This window comes from Lolium rigidum, chromosome 2, assembly GCF_022539505.1.
Source record: "Lolium rigidum isolate FL_2022 chromosome 2, APGP_CSIRO_Lrig_0.1, whole genome shotgun sequence".
In the NCBI taxonomy this organism is placed as follows: Eukaryota; Viridiplantae; Streptophyta; class Magnoliopsida; order Poales; family Poaceae; genus Lolium; species Lolium rigidum.
In genome coordinates, this window is record NC_061509.1 from 185,212,848 (window position 1) to 185,231,406 (window position 18,559).

At 47.0% G+C, this 18,559-nt stretch overlaps 2 protein-coding genes across 2 annotated transcripts; both read right to left on the reverse strand.

Annotated features, from left to right (window-relative positions):
• Window positions 1-268: 268 nt before the first annotated feature.
• LOC124690384 (cyclin-F2-2-like) lies at window positions 269-1,402 on the reverse strand. Its single transcript, XM_047223774.1, has one exon. The coding sequence runs from the start codon at window positions 1,400-1,402 to the stop codon at window positions 269-271; it is 1,134 nt and encodes a 377-aa protein (XP_047079730.1).
• A 4,522-nt stretch (window positions 1,403-5,924) lies between these two features.
• On the reverse strand, window positions 5,925-7,070 carry LOC124690385 (cyclin-F2-2-like). Its single transcript, XM_047223775.1, has one exon. It carries the CDS (start codon window positions 7,068-7,070, stop codon window positions 5,925-5,927), a length of 1,146 nt encoding a protein of 381 aa, XP_047079731.1.
• Between the last annotated feature and the right edge of the window lie 11,489 nt (window positions 7,071-18,559).

An 18,559-nucleotide genomic window follows, 5' to 3' on the forward strand; every position in this document is an offset into this window, starting at 1 on the left:
ACTCAATGAATTTGAAAAAAGAAACTCGACGAGTAAATCACCTAGATCTTAGCCATTGCAAATGAAATGGGGAAAATATATAACCAGCAATAAAAAGCTGAGATTGATGTACAGCAATTCAATTCACAGGGAGGGACAATATTCCCAACAATTGCTCAGTTTCAGATGCAAATGCATGAACATTACAAAGAGACATTACGGTTCTTCTACACCTGTACGATCTGCCAAAATTGCTCTCTCAGTTTTACAGTTTGATCAATACTGATGGTCACAAATGAGCGACTGCGCGCATAGCATGCAGGCATCCGGCCAAGTTCGTGGCGTCGTACCCCGTGAGCTCCTGCATATCCGTGCTCCACGCCGCTACGTCCCGCGCAGAGCTCGCCAGGAAGATTGCAGGCGACGCCACGACGGACGGCAGGTACCCGAGACACGCGTAGTTGCGCAGCGACTCGTCGGTGAGGCGATGCGCCATTCGCTGGATCTTCAGCTCCTCCTCTCCGTGTGCGTGCTTGGTGAAGCGGCTGACGAAGGTGTGCGCCGTGGGGCCGCCGAGCTGGTACCCGAGCGCCACCACCATGCGGCGCTCCACGTCGAGCACCTCCTCCCTCGTGGCGGACCCGCCGACGTACCAGGAGATCTTGTCGGGGTCCAGCTTCGCCAAGGTTCGCTGGCCGTCCTCGTACTTGGCGGACACGAAGATGGCCACGGCGCCCAGGAGGCGGAGCTCGTGGTCGGTATGCTTCCTCATGGCTCGCACCGACAGGACCCGGTCGACGTAGGCCACGGCGTGGTGGAGCGTGCCGTCGACGAGGTCGTGGTTCCGGACGAACTCGTCCATCCAGTCGATCATGCGGGCGCGGGCCGACGGGCTCACCCGGTCCTGCTGCACCGTCTTCAGGTAGTCTGGCCGCGGCCGCTCCTCGGGGCTCCGCTCCGTCCTCCTGAGGTTGGCGTCGATGTCGTCTTCGTAGTCGGAGCACACCCGCCGGCGCTTCGTAGTGGAGGGCTTCTCGTTCTCGGAGACGGCTGTGGATACGGGCGGCGGCGCCGCGCGCTTTGGGAGCTTCGGTTGCACGGGGATCTCGCTGGGCGATGGCGGGAGCAGGGCGGGCACGTCGTCGACGGGCAGCTGATCGCAGAAGAATCCGATGCTGGGGGGCGGGGTTCGAAGACGGGCGACGGGCTGCCGCCCGTAGGAGAACTCGAAGCCGGGGGGCGGAGGTCGACGACGGGCGGGCAAGTCGGCGACGAGCTGCCGAGCGTAGGAGAATTCGAAGCCGGGGGGCGGAGGTCGACGACGTGAGGGCAAGTCGGCGACGGGCTGCCGAGCGAAGGAGAATCCGAAGCCGGGCGGCGGAGGGCGAGCAAAGGCCCAGGGATTCACGGCGCGCTGCATCATCGTCGCCGATCGAGGGATGAAAGGTGGATTCTTTCCTGCTTGTGCTGGTCACACGGTGTGATCAGGGAAGGGCAGGGGTTAATTGTGAGTTTGTGACTGTTCTGCAGCATCCATATATACTCCTTCGGGCTCGATCGTGTCCGACTCTTCTTCCATGCGCATTAGTACCAGTCATCTTCTTTTTCGTGGCGCCAACGGGATCTCTCAAACAACCAATTCGTAAAAAGAAGAAACAGATCTCTGCCACAGTCCGAGTTCGCGTCGGCCTTTTCTACTTCAACGAACCGACGTATTGTAACGCGTCGTGATCAAGCGACTGAAGCAATAGGCAGGAAGGCCGGCCGCGTGCTGCCGGCACCGTGTCCGCGTGACTTGACTTCCGGTACGTGGCAGAGCTAAACTCCTGTCCGTGTGAGAGACCTATTTCACATTGATATATGCTACTCCTCTTAATATTAAGCATAATTTGATTGAAATCTAAATGAATTCGTAATGCAATTACAGACCAAGATTAAGCATAATTTGATTGAAAAATTACTGAAAGTCTTGGTCTCCTCTTAATATGTTTTGAACTCTTCATATTATCCTTAGAACTATTCATTTTGACAACCAAAAAAAAAAATTGGTTGTCAAAATGAATAGTTCTAAGGATAATATGAAGAGTTCAAAACATATTAAGAGGAGACCAAAGTCTTCTAGGAAACTAAAAAACTTAGAAGTGATAGCGTTGGATTGTGTCCTAGCGGCTAAGAATCTGGCGGATCCTTTCATATAAAGACTATCAAGAACATCGTATATATTTCATCGATGGAGATGGGTTCGGGACCCATGTTTGTTCCTGAGTGGGTAACCCAACCTATATGATTGCGGATCTCGTGAATTAGGATATGGGAAAACAAGTCGAAGGAACTGAGTTGAAAGAAACTTTATACTCTCACTCTGCTGCAGATACAATTCTTTCTTAGCTACTGCATGGCATGTTGACTATGTATTAATGTGTTCTAAGCGGTTCTCTATGAGCCGAAGACACTACCTACAGGGCGATCTTTAAAGATCACACTTATATGAGTAACACTATTGGTCACACAACAACAACATCAAAGCTTTTTTCCTAAATAAGTTTTGGTAGGCTAGGTGTAAAACACAACATAAATAAAAGGGAAAAAACAAGGAGAAGGAAAAAAAAGAGAGTAAACTAAGATTTTGAGACATGAATCATTGATCTCCGTGCAGTGCTATCAAGAGCCAATCCTTCAGGTACATTCCAATCCTTCAAGTCTTTTTTCTGGCTCCACCCAAGTCAACTTTAGTCGTCCTCTATCACTTATAGTTTCCTCCATACTCTTTAGAATTCCACTATAAAATAGAACTTATGGAGGCCCTCTACTAGATATGCCCAAACCACCTTAGTCGGTGTTATACTAGCTTCTCATCGATCGGTGTCACCCCTAGTCTATCGCGAATTACCTCACTACTACGAAAAGACCTATAGCTGCACGTGTACCTCCGAAGCAAGAAATAAGTGGTATGCCTACACTATTTACCGCTGGCGTACTACATATTTGGTGCGCCGGCACTAAGGATTACCAAGGGAAAATCTGCCTACACATACCACCGAAGCACCAATATAGTGGTATGCTGGTGGTATATAGCTATCGTTGGTGTGCCACTATACTAGTGCGCTGGTGGTATGTGTAGGCGGATTTTTCCCAAACATGAAATTCAACATATTTTGCAAAAAAAAACACGTCATGTGTCGGTAAAACGGCTCTAGGTTTTGCTATGGGAGTTTACCTATTTTTTATAATCCTAAAATAAAAATAGAGTTTTTGAAGGTTTTAGATTTCAATGCCTATAGACACCATCAGAGAAACGAGGGCCAAGTGGGCCATGGTGGCACGACCAGGGTATCAGCCCACGCCTCTACCCCGTTTCAGCCCTCTGGCCGGACTAGGTGGGGCCCTAGTGCTCCATGACTTCATTTTTCATAAAATAATAGTGTAGAAAAATAGTGTTTTTCTGCCCTCGAAGGTATATACAAATGAAAGGGACCTTTTAGAAAAATCCCCAAAATCATTCTAAATCATGATTATAACCACTTATATTAATGAAAAATGGTGAAATATAGCACAATAAAATACACATAACATAGACATATTTTAGATGCATCGGCATCCCAAGCTTAACCTTTGCTCGTCCTTGAGCATAAAGGTGATAACTAAATCTGATTTTAGTTTGTTGTAAATAGATACACAATATATATCATGATCATTGCTACTAAAAGTACAATGGTTCATTGATAAGCAAATGACAGCAAGCAATCATCATATGAAGTAAAAGAAAACATAAGCTTTGAATCTTGCATAATAGCAAATAAACAAGTACTATGGATAATTAAGCAAACTTGTATGCAAGACATAAATGATTCATAAGCAAGCTTATGCATTCAGAATTGTTCCTAACATTTGTTCATAGAATAGATCTTTTAAGAAACTTCATTTTTTACTAAGAAAAACTATAAAGTAAGCAGGGATTAAACATGGGTAAGATATCTATATTACAAATATTTATACTTGAGGGTATGCTTAAGATCATGGTTCATCATAGTGGTGAGTTCCATTGCCCCTATCATAAGCATATGTAATGGCTCTATAGCTTTTTTTATGTCCCATGTGTCATAAGTTTACATATCAAGAGAAGAGTTTGAAAACAATCTTCAGAGTATCTATTGCCCCTTTGTAGGAGTAGTCACACCTTTCTTACACCATCGTGTTTATACTGATGACTATCCATACTTCAATAACAATAAACTCGGCTTAATAAGTTCTTAGCTGAAAAGGTCCACCAAGTAAGCATGACTTAAGTTATCGGTCCAAAAAACATGTCAACTCAACTAAACAAATGACATATGCTACATTCTCATAAAACATTTTAATAACATTTTCTACTTTTATTTTCTTTTCCATCATGAAAATACCACCCTTGATTGGAGGGTTTTTTCCCCTCATCTTGTACATCTCATTTTATTATTTCAAGGCTCATTGTGCCTTTCAAGTTCGTGGTCACCCCACAACTATTTCTCCATGCCAAGCATAGACAACAGTATAAAATGTTTGGCTCTAAATAAAGTAGCTCATGCTTAATATACTTGGAATGGAATTTAAAGCCATATATAGGTAGATATGGTGGACTCACTAGAATAACTTGCCTCAAGGTAGTAAAATGCTTTATTAGATATGTTGCATCCCTTCACCTTATTTTATAGCATCCAAACTTAAAATTATATTTATTCTACTAGCGAAATGATAAACACTAAGCACATCTAGAGGTGGTGGTATTTTATTAAAATGCAAGATTGCCAAACAAAACTAAAAACTAAAACTAGATAAAGACGCTTCAAGTTTTTACGAAAATCCTATGTTGCTAAAAAAAAAGCATACATGTACGCAAACTGAGAGTGTGATAGGTACAGTACTGGGGTGCCTACGGAATCCCCGAGCTTATGATCTTCACAAAAAAAACATTCTTTTATAGCTTCTTGTTTTTGTTCCTCCATTCCTTATCAAAAAAAAAAAATAACACAAAACTTTCTCCCAGTTTTTTTGTGGGGTGACATTACTGGCATAAAGATAATATTCAAGATGCTACAACATTTCAAATAAATTAGAATCTCAAATGTCCAGAGAGTTGCTTAAGTGTTGAACATTCAAAATATTTCAAAAGACTCAAAAATAATCAAAAGGAAACTCAAGGAAACCACTTTTGCGTCAAAAGATAGAATCTATCCTGAAAAAGTTAGGCATGCTGCAAGGTGTACTTGGGACTCTCTGATGCTCTTAACCATAGAATCTCTAGCTCCGAGATGCTGTTTATTTCGCGGTGGAAGGGGCTATAATTGGGCGGTCGTTGAGGTAGACTGTGTTGAGTTCGTGTGTATCTTTAAGAAGGAACAAAAAGTTCGGTAAATTATTTCACCGATCCTATATGATATTCATGAGCTTGTTTTTTTCTTTTGAATCTTTTAGTTTAGTCCGCCGCACAGCAAGGCATTCGATGCTAAATGTGCATGCAATAATGTGCTGTCTAATGTTTGGGTACATCAAAAAAAAAATGTTTGGGTATAGGCTGAGTCATCAGTGTTTAGAACACAACCTCTTGGCTTATTGTAGCCCTATGTCTTTGAATTAATAAAGCTCCCAAGTTCTCACAAAAAAGAGCTACCAGAAGTTCCTACTCGAAAATTCAAAACGTCACAACTCGATGAATTCGAAAAAAGAAACTCAACGAGTAAATCACCTAGATCTTAGCCATTACAAATGGAATGGGAAAAATATATAACCAGCAATTAAAAGCTGAGATTCGTGTACGACAGTTCCATTCACAGGGAGAGACAATATTCCCAACAATTGCTCTGTTACAGACGCATATGCATGAACATTACAGAGAGAGTCTACGGTTCTTCTCTACTTGTACAATCTGCCAAAATTGCTCTCTCGGTTTTACAGTTGATCAACACCGAGGGTCACAGATGAGCGACTGGGCGCATAGCATGCAGGCATTCGGCCAAGTTCATGACGTCGTACCCCGTGAGCTCCTGCATCTCCGAGCTCCACGCCGGTACGTCCGGCGGGTTCAGCAGCGCAGACCTCGCCAGGAAGATTGCAGACGACGCCACGACGGACGGCACGTACCCGAGGCACGCGTAGTTGCGCAGCGACTCGTCGGCGAGGCGGTGCGCCATTCGCTGGATCTTCAGGTCCTCCTCTCCTTGTGCGTGCTTGGTGAAGCGGCTGACGAAGGTGTGCGCCGTGGGGCCGCCGAGCTGGTACCCGAGCGCCACCACCATGCGGCGCTCCACGTCGAGCACCTCCTCTCTCGTGGCGGACCCGCCGACGTACCAGGAGATCTTGTCAGGGTCCAGCTTCGCCAAGGTGCGCTGGCCGTCCTCGTACTTGGCGGACACGAAGATGGCCACGGCGCCCAGGAGGCGGAGTTCGTGGTCGGTATGCTTCCTCATGGCTCGCACCGACAGGACCCGGTCGACGTAGGCCACTGCGTGGTGGAGCGTGCCGTCGACGAGGTCGTGCTTCCGGACGAAGTCGTCCATCCAGTCGATCATGCGGGCGCGGTCCGACGGGGTCACCCGGTCCTGCTGCACCGTCTTCAGGTAGTCCGGCCGCGGCCGCTCCTCGGGGCTCCGCTCCGTCCGCCGCAGGTTGGCGTCGATGTCGTCTTCGTAGTCGGAGCACACCCGCCGGCGCTTCGTACTGGAGGGCTTCTCGTTCTCGGAGACGGCTGTGGATACGGGCGGCGGCGCCGCGCGCTTTGGGAGCTTCGGTTGCACGGGGATCTCGCTGGGCGATGGCGGGAGCAGGGCGGGCACGTCGTCGACGGGCAGCTGATCACAGAAGAATCCGATGCTGGGGGGCGGGGTTCGAAGACGGGCGACGGGCTGCCGAGCGTAGGAGAATTCGAAGCCGGGGGGCGGAGGTCGACGACGGGCGGGCAAGCCGGCGACGGGCTGCCGAGCGTAGGAGAATTCGAAGCCCGGGGGCGGAGGTCGACGACGTGAGGGCAAGTCGGCGATGGGCTGCCGAGCGAAGGAGAATCCGAAGCCGGGCGGCGGAGGGCGAGCAAAGGCCCAGGGATTCACGGCGCGCTGCATCATCGTCGCCGATCGAGGGATGAAAGGTGGATTCTTTCCTGCTATTGTGCTGGTCACACGGTGTGATCAGGGAAGGGCAGGGGTTGTGAGTTCGTGACTGTTCTGCAGCATCCATATATACTCCTTCGGGCTCGATCGTGTCCGACTCTTCTTCCATGCGCCTAGTACCAGTTATCCTCTTTTCGTGGCGCCAACGGGATCTCTCACACAGCCAATTCGCAAAATGAATAGAAAGATCTCTGCGACAGTCCGAGTTCGCGTCGGCCTTTTCTACTTCAACCAACCGACGTATTGTAACGCGTCGTGATCACGCGACTGAAGCAATAGCCGGGAAGGCCGCGCTGCCGGCACCGTGTCCGTGTGACTTCCGGTAATAGATCAGAGCTAAACTCCTGTCCGTGTGAGAGACCTATATTCAACTATTTGTTGAAATCTAAATGAATTCGTAATTAAACATAATTGGATTTTTTTTAGGTAATACGTGTCTTATTTATAGATTATAAATACTCAAATCACTCAGCCTCCGGCATCACAGTAGCAGCCACCCAAGGAAAGGTGGACGGACTACCTCTTCACCCGAGCTCGATACGGCTCCATCGATATCCAGCACTTTGCGGATCTCCAAGGTAGCCTGCCAAAGGTAGAGTCATTGCTGTTGAAAGAATCAGCATCGAGCTCCAGATCTTGGACCCTCGCGTGAAGATGTCGGAGAAGGAATCCAGATCTGTCCGCCTCCAACCACAAACCTAGCACAAGATTCACCATCTTCTAGTTATCGCAACCGCAAATTACAGTCCTGAAAACCCTTCCGAGCTCCGCTCCGCCGCTGGAGCGAGCGCCATCGCAATGACAGAGCCTGAGGACAGAAGTCCACCACAAGGATGCCACCGTTGCCACGCCATCCCCGCGTGAACATACCACTAGATATCGCTAGATCTGAAGACCGGCGAGAAGACCATGATGCCGATCTGGAGGACCGAACAACACATGTTGCCATCAACCCCGAGACACCGCCCTGGAGGTCGTCGCCAGTGTGGGAGTAGAGTCGAGGCAGATTTATTCGTTCGGGCGACGCACCATGGAAGACAAAACCTAACCCTAACTACTCGGCCAGAATGGAGGAACGAGGTCCCCCCTTCCTCATGCCGCCACCAGAGCGGCAATCGGAGGGATGGAACCAGGTCCAACGCCCTAGCCAAAGATTGGAAGGAGTCCATCGTCGCCGCTGCCTCTCACGAGAGGAAGCGGGCAAAGGATTAAAAAAACTACTGAAATACTCCATCCGTATATAAATAGATCTCCGAGGTTTGTCTAAATCTCTGGATGTATCTAAACACTAGATAGCAAGATACATTAGATTTTGCACGGAGGTAGTATTCTAAATATGTGGAAAATGTATGTGCTATGCTTTTGAAATAACTAAATGTACGTGGAGTACAAGATTTTATCACAGTTTTATTTAATATATTGAAAAGATTTCATACCAATGTGGAACAGGTTAGGCTCAACAGTTTTCAAAAAGACAGTCTACGCTCAAAATCGTGGACAACAGTCTAGACCAACTGAACTGACCATATAAGGTTAAGGGATTTCTAGTTTCGTGCCCCTGGTTCGTTAGTTGTACTCAGTTTTCTCCAGTCCCTTAAATTTTCCTCAGTTTTCCCCTCCTCTAGTTTGAAACACGCACAAGTGCTGGAACGGCCGGTAGCCGTCAGGTCAGAGGCCTTGACCGTTAGTCTGACCGGGTGGGGCCGCACAGGGGCAGCTCCTCCCTGACCGTCTCGTGCTGACGGGTAGGGTCAGGAGACACGTCGGAGCAGCCATCCATCTATCGCCGACGTGTGGGCCGTTTTATTTCATGATTTTATACGCGGTGCTGCCAATGACAAATGGGGCCGCTCTATAGGGCTGTCGCAGCCAATGACCAGGTGGGGTCGTATATTTTTCGATAAAAGACATATATTGCCGCTCCGTGGGGCTGCCGCAGCCAATGACCGATGGGGTCGTCTATTTATTTAGGGAAACTCATATATTGCCGCTCTGTGGGGCCTCCGCAGCCAATGACCAGTGGGGTCGTCTATTTTTCAGGGAAAAGACATATATTGCCGCTCTGTGGGCTGCCGCAGCCAATGACCAGTGGGGTCGTCTATTTATTTAGAGAAACTCATATATTGCCGCTCTGTGGGGCCTCCGCAGCCAATGACCAGTGGGATCGTCTATTTTTCAGGAAAAGACATATATTGCCGCTCTGTGGGGCTGCCGCAGCCAATGACCAGTGGGGTCGTCCATTTATTTAGAGAAACTCATATATTGCCGCTCTGTGGGGCTGCCGCAGCCAATGACCAGTGGGGTCGTCTATTTATTTAGAGAGAAAAAATCATATCTTGCCGCTCTGATATATGTCTTTAGAGAATATCATAGAGAGAAGCAACAAGTTCGCTAATTAATTATTCTTAAGCTAGACCGGAGAACCGCTGGCAGCTCGTTCCCCACCGTCGGACGGAGCAGCCATCGCCGGCGGCGCGCCGGCGCCTCGTCGCGCCGCCGGCTCTGTCCCCCGGCGGCGTCGGACGAACTGCGGCGCTGCACGTCAACCACGGCTCCAGCACTTGTTTCGTCCGCACGCATTGTACCCACCGCGGAGAAAGTCCGCCGCAAGCGGATCCGCCGCCCACGACGACCGGGATTTGTTCCGCGCACCAATTGGTAGACCTCCGCTTCTGCCTCCCCCGCCCCTAATCGATTCGGTTCCCGTAATTTATTGGAGTTTGCAGGTACGAAATAGTCCTCAATGTCTCGTCGTAGCGGGTACACCGGCGAGGGTGGGGATTCGATCATGTCGTGGCCACGTTCTACTTCTCCTACCTCGTCGGAAGTGCAGGTATATAGCTTCAGCTCTCTGTACTACCGTTGAATTTGGGGTGAATTTGAAGTTCCGCCATGGCCTGTTGGGGTGATTTCAGTTGTTCTTTTTTCCATTATTGTTACAGTTAGCCAGGCAAGCCGATGATCCATGGTACATTGCATACCAAGATGAATCAACCCGGTGGTGTAGCCGGAGGATGGATTTGGAGGAGAAGGTGGCCAATTTAGGTGATGAATTGGCCCGTAAAAACCTGATGATATTCGAGCTGAAGCGTATTGTGGATGAAGAAAAGAAGAATTCAGAGCTTATTCGCAAGGAGAAGTTGAGAGTTGAGACAGATCTTGCCGTATTTGATCAAGTGGTAGAAAATCTAGAACATGAACTAAAAGTGATGGGAGAGGAGAAAAGTAGATTCATCTGTGCAGTTTTATTAGGTGTCATCCCTGTCCTAGCAGTTATGTGGTTCTGGTAGACGATTTAGTATAGAATTGTTATTCAGTAGATGGCTCTAACCACTGTATTTTGTTGTGGCTCTAAGCACTGTATTTCGGTGTACAATTTCCTACTTGTGCTAAGTAATGTGCACGATAATTTTAGCAAGGGATCCCAAAAGTGAAAGCATGTACCAGCCTCCGGATCAAATACATATCAATATCTTCCCAATCAAGTTGGGATAGAATTCAAATCATACATACGGATGTACATGGACACATCAAGAACGTGAAGAAGCTTTTTTTGAGACGGAGGTAGTAGTTCGAACAATTTTATCCCATTTGGAAATTGAAAAATACAAATTTATAATAATTTATCCCAATTTGCGGCGTCGAACACGGTCGCGCAGCGATGGGCAAGAAAGGCCGGGACGACGGGCGGCTGAGGGGTGGTCATCTGCGCCATCAAACATTGAAGCAATGTTATCGGCGATGGCTTCAATGTTCGTGGCATCGATGACCAGTGTCGGAACCGCCGCTGTCTTGGTGTTCTTCATCAGCGACGGATCTGCGGAGGGCTGGATCGGCGGCTTTGCAGCGCGGTTGTAGACGATGGCTTCAATCGTCTTGGCATCGATTCGCACTCTCGGCACCGGAAGTGAGACATCAACAGGCTCCGACATTGAAGGCTGGGTCTGCACCGTCGAAGCGATGTTGTAGGCGATGGCTTCAATGTTCGTGGCATCGATGACCACTGTCGGCACGGCCGCCGTCTTGGTGTTCTTCATCATTCAACAGATCTGAGAATAGAATCGAAAGTGAGACAGAGAGAGACATTTCAACTATTTCCGACGGTTAGATCCTCACCGGCACTCTTAGATCCACGGCGCACGCACGGATAGATGCACGCCGCCGCACGCACGGTTAGATCCGCGCCGCCGCACGCCGACGCACGCACGGTTAGATCCGCGCCGCCGCACGCCGCACGCACGGTTAGATCCGCGCTGCCGCACGCACGGTTAGATCCGCGCCGCCGCACGCCGCCGCACGCACGGTTAGATCTGCGCCACCGCACGCCGCCGCACGCACGGTTAGATCCGCGCCGCCGCGACCGCCGTAGTAAGAGAGGAAATACGAGAGAGGAGGATGCGACTGGAATATGCGACTCGCCAGGGTTGGTAGGTATGTGCTCTGCTCTTGTCTCCGTATGCGTCCATCGTGGTAGAGAGAGAGATACAGGCCGTCCGATCATAAATGATCGAACGGTGCAAGCGTTCGTTGAGCTTTCAACTAACCAAGATCCGTGTGACATACATCTCGACCAATCAGAGATCAGCCAGTGAGTACAAGTTAGGAAAACCGAGTAGAACTAAGAGGGGGAAAAGTGAGGAAATGTTTATCGGAAGGGCAAAACTGAGTATGACTGAGTAAAACAAGTGGGCCCGGAGGGGGAAAACTGAGTAACACTAAGTAAAACAGGGGCACCCAAATAATAAACGGACTAAGGGAAATTGAAGCTTTTGGCATAAAAATTGTAAAATTGTGTTATTTGAACAATATATTACATTTTGGCCGACTAGATATTGTTTGCAACTCAAAGATACACAAGTGTGACGAATTTGGACTCATTTGGACAAAGTTTGTAAGCATAGTGGGTATTTGGGAGGTGTATTGAGCAGAAAGCCCTGCATCTTCATATCTAGTAGCTCATGGACTAGGAAGTGGTTTTGAAGCTTTTGGCATAAAAACTTCATATCTCTATATTTCCTTTTCCATTATTATTTCTCTAGGTTGTAGGTAACATAATAAGGCTCCATGGGAAGGTTCCACCATGTTTTGAATTATTTTGAATTGAACCCTAAAACCCTAAAACCCTAAAACCCTAAAACCCTAAAATGATAAATGTGGCTTAAATGTGGCATACAAATTGTTCATACAAATTCAAATTGTTCAACACAAAGGGATCCCCAATACAAAGGGAACCACAATACAAATTGTTCATACAAATTCAAATTGTTCAACACAAAGGCATCCCCAATACAAATTGTTCAACACAAAGGGATCGCCAATACAAAGGGAACCCCAATACAAATTGTTCATACAAATTCAAATTAGTTGTTCAGAATAAAATCTTTCTCTTGCTCCTGGTGTGACTCGCCGGGGCCACCACCTTACTCCGGGTAACCCTAACGGGGATATTACCGGTGTCTACCTTCCTTTTGCCCTCTTTCTTGTTCTTCTTCTTCTGCAAAGCTTGTGCTTTTTCTTCTGCCATGCACTCTTCGAAGTTAGCTTGTATCATGGCCTTACCACTTTCGTGGCATTCTCGACTATACTGTTCCCTCTCCTCTAGACTCATCGGTTGAAGCCATTCTATATCCATCTTTTCCCTCTCGCTCTCCATCCAATGGTTCAAGCAGTTCTACATCCATCCGTTCCCCCCGCTCTCGATCCATCGGTTCAATCTCCTCATGTTGAACTGCTCGCTTCAATCTCCTCTGCATTTGCTCGCTTCAATCTCCTCATGTTGAACTGCTGCTTTAATCTCCTCTCGCATTTGTCTGCTTCAATCACATCATGTTGAACTCGCTGCTTCAATCTCAAGTTGAATTGTCTGCTTCATTCTCCTCTCGCATTTCTCGCTCCCGCCCGATCTTCCATTCCAAAAGCTGGGTCAACTCCATTTTTACAAAGCCTAGCAATGTGTCCAGGGATTCCACAACGTTTGCACTTACGTTTTCGAATCGGTGCACCACCCTCTGCACTAGCTCGATCCTATTCTTCCTCGGCCTACCTGCCGGTCTAGTCAATACCGGAGAGTACGAGCTTTGAAGCCTCGGATCGACTTTCATCCATTGGTCTTTTCCCAACAAGGTAGGAACATTCATAGCATATGCAGCCCTAAATTTGGCAACAGAGAAGTACTCGACACATACTGATCAACTTCACCATCTTCACCCCTATAACACTCATGAAAAACAATGCGTGTATGCAGGGTATCCCACGGATCTGCCATCCCCTACAATGGCATGTCCTATCAACCAAACTCACTGGATACCTCCACTGCCTGTTTTCTTTGTCAGTGTAGGTTACCTCAGCCTCCATTCCTTTTCTGACGCACTGCATCCTCAATTGTTTTGCCCTGGCATGCAAAGACTTAATCAAAGACGGGAGCATGAGATGGCCAACATAATTTGTGGATGCAATTCTTTGACGCGGATCGATCTTTATCATGATCATCTGCCTAATCTTATCAAATATTTGCCACAAGCATAAGCCCTTTCAATGACTTGACCTTTGAATTGAAACTCTCCGCAAGGTTACTTGTTACATAGTCTACCTTGCAAATTTCATTGAATTGGCTTCTTGACCACACCCTACCATGATGTTCATCCAAGTACTCCTTCACCCCGAGGTTTTTGTTTATACAACACATCCAAATGAAACAGATGCTTCCTAGAGCTGCATGTGTATGAAGCTGGCCATAGGTTGTCGGTAAAAACTTTACCCTTGAATTTCTTTGTAAAATTCTGTACCAAGTGTCGCATACATTCCCTATGCTCCACTCCGGGGAATATCGCTTCTACCGCAGTCTCCAAACCTTTGCAAGCGTCTGTGTGGATAACAAGTCCTGTTGGATGACCTATAAGGTCGCGAAACCAAGTCCAACTTTCCTGTGACTCAACCTCCAAAACCCCATAAGCAACAGGGAACATCCAATTATGTCCATCAACTGCAGTAGCAGCAACTAGCTGTCCTTTAAACCTGCCATGAAGAGCTGATGCATCCACGGCCAAATAAGGCCTGCAACCGTCCAAAAAGCCTTTCCAGCAAGCTTTGAAACAAACAAAAGCCCTTCTGAAACATTCCTTGTGCATTACCTTCCCGCTTTTCAATTTGTAGGGAACTGTATGCTTGTCTATCGCTACAACATCGCTCGGACTAGCCATCTCCACTTCAGCTTTGAAAGTGTAAAGCAACCGAAAGCTTTCATTTCATGGACCATTGATCTTGTCAAGAGCCATTTCCTTTGCATAGAACATTCTCATGTAAGGTACCTCCATTTTATACTTCTCAACCACCTTTTTACGAGTGCCGTTGCACCAAGTGAAGGCTCTTCTCTCACCCAATCTAGGATTACATCTGCCAACCACCTAGTCTTCGCTAGCTTTGTTTTCAGCTCGGCTCTCCCCTAGAGGTGGACACCTATGGATCTCATTATTCTTCTTTATCTGAAACATAATGATAAGGGATGTCGATAATAGATAACAAATTTTACACCGTGATCTAAATACACAATCGGTTGGCGTAGTACCTGAACCAAGCCGCTTCGCGCATTGTGGATGCATGCAGCCTAAACCTACACCTTGGGTATGGGCATTTAATTGTGAACCTACCTGGCTCACTTTTAATAACCTCGAAATTATTCTTAGTGAGAATGTGATATGTAGTAATTGCATTACGGCAGTCCATCATCGTTTGAAACACGGTGCCTTCTACAAGCTGGGGTTTCTCCCTGTTCCACTCAATTGTTGGCAAGTCTTCACCTTCGTAATCGGCTAAAACGAGGCTGTCATCATTCTCATTCTTCTCTTCATCATCAGTGTCATCAAATCTGGCACCAAAAGCCATATCTTCCATGTATTGATCCTCCATTGCTCGCTTACTGCATCGATCTACCAATTCAGGAAACATCAACTCATCCTCATCATCTTGAGGAGGCTGATCCTCAATGTCTGCATCGTCCTCCACATCGACCGTACGAACGATCTGGCTACCACTAGCACTGGGGACAGATGGTGCTGTTGTGGACCTACAAGGAGCGCCACGGCGCACACTATTAGCAGAGGCAGCAGCAGTAGAGAGACATGATGCCCGACCACCTGATGATGCCCCAGCACCAGATGATGCCTGGCCCCTGTCCACATGGATACGAATTTTACCGAACCGGCAAGAAGCATTCAAAGCAAAAAGAAATCCCAGATCTTCTTCGGAAATTAGTGGAACAAATCTTCCCTCCGAGCTGTTGAAATATTCGAAATGAACTGCATCGAGAGAGCTCCAGGTGTAGTTATCGTAGATGTTAGCTTTGAAATCCGTTAACGAGATGGTGGTTGCAACCACCGCAGGGAAGTTAAACCCAGTCTTACGGCGTTTAGAATCACGCGTAAAGCTAGAATCCAGCCTAACCACCAGCCGAAAAGCCAGCGCTGGATCCATCCTATTCGAAAAGCAACGCAGCTTAGTTGAGCAACAACGATTGGCGCTCAAAAACTGCCTACTGTTAATTCACATGGGATAGGCAGACGATGCTTACCCAGATGGAATCCATGCGTTAGATCCCTCCGATTCCCAATCTTCTCCACGGCGGGCGGGAATAGTCTGCGCACCAGACGGAATTACAAAGAGGACAGGGGTAGATCCAGATCTGGTGGAGGCGGAGCCCGGGGGTGGTGGTGGGGGCGGGGCCGGCTCGGCGGCGGACGACGCCATAAGGTAGGTGGGCAGGATGGCGTGGCGGCGGAGGGGCGGTGTGTGAGCTCCTCCAGTCCTCGGACGGAGGGGAAAGCTTTGGGTCAGCTCTTCCAGTCAATAGTCAACACATTTCGAAAGCAACGGTCAAGTCAAAACCACCGCGGCTCCCTAGCCGTCACCGGTAACGGAAGGCCTCTGAACAGACGGCAACCCTCCCGTCCGAGCCTCTGGAAGGGGTTTCAAACTAGAGGGAGGGGAAAACTGAGGAAAAGTTAAGAGGCTGGGGAAAACTGAGTACAACTAACGAACCAGGGGCACGAAACTAGAAATCCCTAAGGTTAAAGAGTGTGGAAGTCCAAGACCAGGCGCTACTGCGCTAGTTTGAGACATAAACCCTATTTCCCTATAAAAGTTAATAGCTAGCTAGAGAAAAGGCATAAACTCTCTAGGCAGAATTCGCTGCTCTAGTATACACCCTAAACAAACAAAAAAAGTTGTAGTACGTGTACTAATACAAATGAGCAAAATTCCCTTTACAATTTTACCACTACATCATGTTTGCAAATGGTATTATAATGTTATCAAGCTTAGAAGATAGGGCCCTGGTGCCAGCCTTCGAATGTTCCGCAGATTCCAAAGAGCGTGATGTCTGAAGGACCATCTCGGAGTGTAGTCGCAGGCAGTTCATGGCCATCTAGGAAACAAACATGGGGAGTCAATATTTAGTAAGAAGTGGAAAGAGTAACTGCATATCAAACATATCAGTAATTGGTTTATCTTCACACATTACTGAGAGAACAGTACCCGGCGAATATAAAGATGGTTAGCTACTCCTACTTAGCAAGTAAAAAGACTGATACAATACAAGGTTAATAGCAGACGAACTAGTAGTTAACTTAGTTTACATTATCAGAGATATTTGTGCAGTCAAAAATCAAATATTGTACAATAATGGTCAATTTACATATAACGCTTGCTATGTGCTTATTATCCTATCATGGCTAATACAGATGGCGTAGAAGAGACCAAGAACTGATTCATTCTGCAAGATGGTAGGAGTACTCACCGATGTGCACTCTGTATCAGGATCAGCTTCAGCAATTTGCAAGGCCCATGTGCGTATCCATTCTAAACCAGTAGAAATGTCCCGGTTGCCTTCTATAAGAATGGATGCCACATACGACGGGTGCAAAGCAATCAATATACAAGAAGCTGCAAACAACACAGACCTTCTCACATATGCTTCAGCATGCTGCGAAATCTCCCTGAAGAAAACAAAAATCATGTCAAAATACGACAATTCGTTACCAACTTCAGCATGCTGCGAAATTTCCGAAGTTTTATAATGACTTGTTTAATTGCCAAGATGGCGATTGCCTATGAAATATTTAGGGGTCCCCGTTACGTTTGCAATGTTAAAAACTTTAATTGGGACTTTTTAGATGCAAAAGATGGTTAAGAAGCTTGATACATGGGCATGTGACGCGGCATCCTCTGGTGGTAGATTAACCTTGTTAGATTCTAACATTTCGGAAACGGATGTCATTGTGGCTTGGGTTAGCCTCTGGAGGTTGGCGAGGGTGAGTACCTCAAGGACGTCCTCCTTCTCCAACTTCGCGTCTTCTTGAGCGGGACGACATGACGGGACAATGGATTCGAAGCTCTAGCTGTTTTTTCTTTCCTTTCTTTTGTTTGCTGGTTGTTCTTCGGTTCCTGTTAGATGATCTTCAGCACCTTGTATCTCTCTGCCGGCAACAGCTTTATTAATTTAAGGCAGGCTATGGCCTTATGTTTAAGAGACATAATATTACTACTAACAATTTGCTGTGGATGTGCTGTTGCCACTAGGGATAAAACATCGATGCTTTGTCTAAGGATATTTGTGTTGATTACATTACGCACCATACTTAATGCAATTGTCTGTTGTTTGCAACTTAATACTGGAGGGGTTCGGATGATAACCTGAAGGTGGACTTTTTAGGCATAGATGCATGCTGGATAGCGGTCTATGTACTTTGTCGTAATGCCCTGATTAAATCTCATAGTACTCATCATGATATATGTATGTGCATTGTTATGCCTTCTTTATTTGTCAATTGCCCAACTGTAATTTGTTCACCCAACATCTGTTTATCTTATGGGGGAGACACCACTAGTGAACTGTGGATCACGGTCCTATTCTTTACATCTGAAATACAATCTACTGCAATTGTTCTTTACTGTTCTTCGCAAACAATCACCATCATCCACACTATACATCTAATCCTTTATTTACAGCAAGCCGGTGAGATTGACAACCTCACTGTTACGTTGGGGCAAAGTACTTTGATTGTGTTGTGCAGGTTCCACGTTGGCGCCGGAATCCCTGGTGTTGCGCCGCACTACACTCCGCCGCCATCAACCTTCAACGTGCTTCTTGGCTCCTACTGGTTCGATAAACCTTGGTTTCTTACTGAGGGAAACTTGCTGTTGTGCGCATCACACCTTCCTCTTGGAGTTCCCAACGGACGTGTCAACTACACGCATCAAGCAAATTTATGGCGCCGTTGCCGGGGAGATCAAGACACTCTGCAAGGGGAGTCTCCCACATCCAATCTCTTTACTTTGTTTTTGTCTTGCTTTACTTTATTTTATTTACTGCTTTGTTTGTTCTCTATATCAAAAACACAAAAAAATTAGTTACTTGCATTTACTTTATTTAGTTTGCTTTATTTACTACT

Bases quoted from the DNA above. Each gene is read 5' to 3' on its own strand.
- LOC124690384 (XM_047223774.1), bottom strand. From the start codon at position 1,402: ATGATGCAGCGCGCCGTGAATCCCTGGGCCTTTGCTCGCCCTCCGCCG.
- LOC124690385 (XM_047223775.1), bottom strand. From the start codon at position 7,070: ATGATGCAGCGCGCCGTGAATCCCTGGGCCTTTGCTCGCCCTCCGCCG.